Source organism: Solea solea, chromosome 13 (genome assembly GCF_958295425.1).
Source record: "Solea solea chromosome 13, fSolSol10.1, whole genome shotgun sequence".
In the NCBI taxonomy this organism is placed as follows: Eukaryota; Metazoa; Chordata; class Actinopteri; order Pleuronectiformes; family Soleidae; genus Solea; species Solea solea.
The window spans coordinates 3,439,169-3,445,656 of NC_081146.1; the positions used below are offsets into that span (position 1 = coordinate 3,439,169).

Here is a 6,488-nt window from a genome sequence, read left to right on the forward strand (position 1 = left end):
TCACAAGCTATCAGGAAACAAATATGAATGAACTATGTAAATATATAGTAGAGTACTGACGACTTGATCTCATCAAGCCTCTGTTTTGGTGTTGATGCATTCAAGTACCGTAGGAAACATCAAACCCTGTGTTCATCATGTTCACAAGATGAGCACATTAGAAGACTCCCCATGCCACATTCATTACCTGTTAATGCTTGCATTTTCTGAAAGCTATGAGTTCAGGATGTCCTGTGTATGATAAGTGTAAGTCATGACAACAAGCTCCACTTGAACACAACAGGAAACACAACAGGAAACAAGCCTCTCAAACTCAAATGACCTGGGGGTCAAACTTTTTGGGAAACAGCTTCAAGTTCCAGTTGGTTGAGTGATACCAGCTCTAAGTTATATTATGATTCCTGTCATGATGTCGCAAAAACAGTATTTCCCCCAATTTCAAAATAAAAGTGTTTGATTTGATATTGAACGATGTATAGTTTGCAATAAAAAATATTTATGATGCAAAATGAATCCATTTGTAAAAGAACCATAAAGAAAATCATCAAATCGCTTAGGTAGTTAAAAGTTAAAAGTGCCCAGCTGAAGAGAACTTTCTGGATTTACCTGGAAGACCCGCGGCCTGTTGAGAACTCTATGTGAATATAAAAGACTCATTCAGGGGTAACGAAAAGCAACAGTTCAAACTGGTTTTTGAACAAAAAAGTATTAAAATAAAAATCATTTCACCCAAATTTCACACACTGAACCTTTAATGCTGCTGCTCACGGTTCTCAAAAAGACTCGGAGCGACTCTACGTCTGCTTTCAGAGGTAAACACGTAGAAGAGGCATGACAGCTGTTATAGTAACTTGTAATTAGTTTTTTACTCTAGCACATATAGTATTGCATATTGGACCTTTAAATCCCACGTCTTCAATCACATTTTTCTTAGAAAAATTAGAATTAATTGTAAATATTTTACAGTTTTTTGGTGCTTAATTACAAAAATAATGTAAAAACATTAACTTTTTTTAATTTATATTCATGCTTCTTAATGCTCAGCTGCAGTAACACCTGGGGAATCAAATAAAATAAAAAAAATACAGCCTCATAAAATCAACTTGTCACCACATAAAGTCCTTATTCCAAAATAAAATTACCACTGTTGGAATATTAATATTATATGTGCAACCCTTGCTTATTTGCTTTTAATGATAGTGTAACTCCTTTAATATAAAGACGCCATGTTGACTGGAGACACATTTGCTTCCTCTTAATAAAATAAAACAGAATCAGATGTTGACATGTTGATGCTCTGAGGAAGTTTTAAACAATAACAATATGGTTTGTTTTGTGACTTTTTTTCTCGTTTTCCATGTGAAGTCACTTCTGAGTTCTTTATATTAAAGTAAGCTATAGAAATAAAGAAGAATGGAGTGTGTAGAAATACGTCTCAGATAGTTTCACACCGTTGGAAGAAAAAAGGATTTATTGTGGTGATACAAACAGAATTTAAAAAGGTACATACACAGACTTGGCCCATGTTAAATCCAACATGAATGCAGTGTTACAGCCGCAAACTGCTCACTTCAAATATCCACTGATCTCTGGAGATTCTACAGATTTTCTCCCTTCAGGTCCTGAGTCAAACTTATAAAAAAAAAAAGTCTGAATGAGCTCATGTGTTCAAGCCAGGCTCCACCCCCTTGTCTCATCCAAATAATCCACCATCAAATGTAAGAACCTATTTCTCTGAACATTACCCATAATTATATCTGGAAATAACTTAAGAAAGTGACAAACTGAAGACTGGATATTCTTACACGAGTTAACATTTGATGTCAGTGCATTTCTCATCTTAATCCCTTAATTTTATTCCAAAGACTCGTTCAGTTGACACATTTGGTGCCTGTCACATCTCGACCCATATACAGTATCTGAATATAAGAAAAATATCACCATCATACACCATCATATTCTCAGCATGTTGCTTTGACAGTATAAAAAGATAAAAGCTTTACATTTACGTTAAGACAATCCCATACTTATTAAATTAAATTGACCTTTCTGTGGTTTTCAAAATAAATGATTTGCAGTCGTCACATGGTGAGGCAGAAGAAGTAGTCCCAGATTTTAAAGCAGCCACAAGAGATTCAAGTTGTTCCCAAGTTTTTTTTTTGTCTTTTCCAGGGAAAAATAATTCAACCGTTTCATCTCTGAGGTCAAAGTTCATCGTGCGTCGTGGAGTGTCGAGTCGAGTTCAAAGGTCATTTTCAGAGTCCTCTGACAGCCCGTATTTACGCTCCAGCACATCGACCGTGGAAGACTGAGCGCTGAAAACACAATTACAGACAACGTGAGGAAACACGACGCTCCTTTCACTGGCTTTTTAGAAAATGAATACACATTTTCATGTTCTTTCATTTTGGTTGGAATTCTACAAAAATAAAATGCACATTTTTACGTTATCACCTAAAAACAACCCTGGCTTTCAAAATAAGAGCCCCTGACTTTGGCTTTTTACTACGTATAGTCATAATTCCTTTAAAATAAAATTTTATGATAACCTTCGTTCTATTAGTTAGCACCACAAGTTTTTGTATAATTTTTATTTTTATTTTTTAAAATTACATAGACACCGAAAGCTTCATTTGTACGTGTATATAATCACAGAAACAAAGACAGAATGAACAAGCCAGGCGCGACTAAGGAAAGAAAAGAAAAGTTATCATAAAGCAAATAAACAAAAGAAGAAGACAATGACGAAGTCATAGACGAGGGAGAACATTTGAACGTTTTGAGATAAGACACAAAATCTCTGCAGATTATCCTCAATTTGTGTTCCTATGAACGGGCCCTGAGTTTATGTCACATACACAATACAGCGACTCCACATGGAGTTTTATCTGTCATTAGTCGTGGCAGACGGAGCAGAGCGGCTGACATGTTTTCCTCCACTAATCAAAGCCAAACACTTGCCTTTGTTTACCGTTGTTTCACCTTCTTTCAGAGTCATGTCCTAAACAGGAAGAGCAACAGCCTTTTTACACTTTAGTCGTGAAAATAAAGTGTAAATATACGCAAACTACACGTGTGTGACTTTTCCAGTCTCTGCTTGGAACGCTTGGGGGCGGGGCCTGCTGTTCCTGCTGACTGTGACTAACATCGCAACCCTCGACTGTTTCTTAAAAAACTCAATAATGATAATTATAATCAGACAACGACTTGTGTGTCGAGCATCATCATGTGCAAAAGACACGAGAGGTGACGTCACACTTATGAGACTGTTGTTGAATAACTCAAGTCCTTATTTAAATCATTTTGGTGCTAATAACAACAGGAACTTACCAGCCAGGCCTGATGACGCGATATTTGCCGAGCACCGACAAGTCCACCACTGTGGATCCGAGGCGGTTCTGGTCTCCGATTGGCCCTCCATCCACCACCACTGCCAGTTTGGGCCAAAGCTCCTGAAACTCCTGCAGAAGAAAATGATAAAGAAACAATAAACCTTCTAATATGAATTCAGATGCCAGAGAATCTTGTTCAGACGTGTTTTTGCACTCACATGGACGTCCACCGTGCTGGTGTGTGAGCTGATGTTGGCGCTGGTGAGAGCCAGCGGTTCCCCACACATCTGGCAGAGGCGTCGTATAAAAGCGTGGTCTGGGATACGTACGCCGACTAGCTGAGTGTCGTGAGGATATGGAAAATGATTATTTGACATTGATTAATAAATTATGAGGCATTTTATTGTCACACACACAGAGAGAGAGAGAGAGCTGAGGACTTACTGAGGTGAAGGGGTTGAGATCCGTGTTCAGGACTTCAGACCTTTCAAACACCAGCGTGACGGGACCAGGCAGCAGGTCACCCAACAGCTCCTCCTTCACTTTGACTTTACAGTATCTGAACACACGAGACAAAACAATAACACGCTGTGATTTAAAGCTGCTTCATCTTTAATTCTGCTCACAGACAAGCACTCAAATCTAGAGATTCTGCAAAGACAGCGTCAGCACACAGTTGTTGAGTGTTCAGCAAACAAAGACTCACTTGTAGATATCGTGGATTTCTCCGACACAGATGGCCAGAGGTTTGTGTCCATTGCGTCCTTTGATGCCGTAGATTCTTTTCACGGCTCCAGAGTTTTGGGCCAGACAGGCCAGACCATAGATGGTGTCAGTGGGCACAGCCACCACATGACCCTCCTTCAGAGCCTTCACCGTGCACCGAAGGATCTCAGCTCCATCTGCAGGTCAACAACATGGAGGGTCAGTGGCCATGATAACAAGGCAGAGAGTAAAATATCCGTGTCACTGTTATATATCATATTAGTTGTAGTAATAATGTGATTGTGTCTGCTTCTTGGTGCCCATGCTGACAGTTGCAGGACATTAACTGGTAAAAAAATGTTGTTGTTTTTTTACATTACTATAAGGTGGGCCACATGGTGGTGTAGTGGCTAGCACCGTTGCCTGCATCAAAAAGACCCGGGTTCATGAACCCTGTCTAAAGGGTCTTTCTGTGTGTGTGGGTTTTCTCCAGGATCTCTGGTTTCCTCACACAATCCAAATAAATATGCAGAGGTTATTTGGACACTGTATGTCAGCTGGGATTGGCACCAGCAGCCCCACAACCCTCATGTGTACTGTATTTGAATACGTCATTACAGTCCATTACAGTCCCTGTTGGTGTAATGCAGTGTTTGTCAATCCTGGTCCTGGGGGACCCACTGCCCTGCATGTTTATGACGTTTCCTGCTCCAACACAATTGATACCAAATGATCACGACCCATTCATTTGAATCAGATGTGTTTGAGGAGGGAAACTTCAAAAACATGCACACTGGTGCTGGACTAATACTTTAGTCCATGTAATGTAACTGGATGGAGATACATGTTTCAAACATGTATCAATACCCATGTATTTTTTGTTACGGGTTTTCAACTTACAGTTTGTACACAAATTATATGCACTATTGTTATGAACTTGTCTGGTAAAGACAGGAACACATTGATCGGCTTCAACAGTAAAAACAACAGTAATTAGTTGTTTTGTTGTAGAATGGGAAGTGAAACAGGGCAGGACCAAAACACGCAGCACGAGTCTGATGCAACACGCTGTAAGTGTCAATGTCACTGTGGGAGCGGAGAGCAGGCAGCTACATCCACTCACACACACACACACGTTGGACATTCATGACTTGAGGGGACATTGCATTGACTTACATTCATTTCCTGGAGACTTACTCTAACCTTAACCACAATTACTACTGGCCTAATCCTAACCCTGACCCTAACTTTACCCTAACCCTAACCTCAACCTGACCTTAAAACATATCTTCACCTTAAAATGTAGTCATTTACGTTGTGGGGACTTGATTTTTGTCCCCACAAGGAAGACAAGTCCCCATAATGTGACTGTGTAAACAGTTTTAGGTCCCCACAACATTAGTAATACCCGCACACACACACAGACACAGAGCTCACCCGTGTGTCCTCCCTGATGAGGAGCCGGCGTCAGTAACCGCAGGACTTTGGTGTGTAGCTCTGTAGATGAACTGGATCTCTTCATCATTTCTGCTGCGACTTTAATGACAGAATTCATTCAGAACTCAGCGACAGAAACAACAACCATTTAACAGCAGCATGCTTGTCAGGTGACTGACACGACTTCCGGGTTACGCCCCCTAAAACAATGACGACACGTTTCTTAAAGGGATACACTCACACTTCTGCGTTTCTGTGAGCGCCAGGCATTTCAACATAAAAGCAGCTAAAACTAAGTCTTTGAAACTAACCCTGCACAACATTTAATGACTTTACTAACATGCTATGAAAAGTTATCTCGTATTTACTGTATTTTTTTGTACTATTCATATGTTTATGTATTCATTATTTTTATTACTATTATTATTTGTTGTTGTTAATTTATCCTTTTCCTCTTTTTGAATTTCCCTTTATTTAGTCCTAATGTATGGAAGCCCATTTCTGCCAATTGAAAAATAAAAAATATATTATTAAGTAATTATGAGATGCTAAATCCTAATCTCGTAATTATGATTTAGCATCTCATTATTATGACTTAGCATCTCACAATTATGACTTAGTATCTCGTAATTATGACTTAGTATCTCGTAATTATGACTTAGTATCTCGAAATTATGACTTAGTATCTCATAACATCTCATAGTTATGACTTAAGATCTCATAAGTATTACTTAGTTTCTCATAATTATGACTTAACATCTCGTAATCATGACTTTGCATCTCAAATGACTTGGATATGCATTATTTTCTCTCTCCATGTACCGGAAACGGGCTTCCATGTATTTAAAACAAGATGGATCAATTTAATAATTGAATAATCTTTAATAATCGTATTACATTCTTTAAATAGTGCTTCGTTATAAAAGTATCATATGACCTTTTGTAATGTTTACAATATTACCTTTTGAACCACTAGAAAGTCTTCGAATAATCTCGCGAGGATACCGCGCGCTC

At 38.8% G+C, this 6,488-nt stretch overlaps 1 protein-coding gene across 1 annotated transcript; it reads right to left on the reverse strand.

The window, feature by feature from the left end:
• Positions 1-1,453: 1,453 nt before the first annotated feature.
• yrdc (yrdC N(6)-threonylcarbamoyltransferase domain containing) lies at positions 1,454-5,657 on the reverse strand. Its single transcript, XM_058647921.1, has 6 exons — positions 5,475-5,657; positions 4,039-4,234; positions 3,777-3,891; positions 3,551-3,670; positions 3,331-3,461; positions 1,454-2,315 (listed from the first exon to the last, which is right to left on the reverse strand). Exons 1-6 carry the CDS (start codon positions 5,590-5,592, stop codon positions 2,243-2,245), a joined length of 753 nt encoding a protein of 250 aa, XP_058503904.1. The 5' UTR covers positions 5,593-5,657; the 3' UTR covers positions 1,454-2,242.
• Between the last annotated feature and the right edge of the window lie 831 nt (positions 5,658-6,488).

Excerpts from the sequence above, each read along its gene's own strand:
- yrdc (XM_058647921.1), bottom strand. The coding sequence starts at position 5,592 with ATGAATTCTGTCATTAAAGTCGCAGCAGAAATGATGAAGAGATCCAGT. Across the intron at positions 4,235-5,474 it reads TCATCAGGGAGGACACACGG|ATGGAGCTGAGATCCTTCGG; the intron begins GTGAGCTCTGTG and ends GTTGACCTGCAG. Across the intron at positions 3,892-4,038 it reads GAAATCCACGATATCTACAA|ATACTGTAAAGTCAAAGTGA; the intron begins GTGAGTCTTTGT and ends TCGTGTGTTCAG.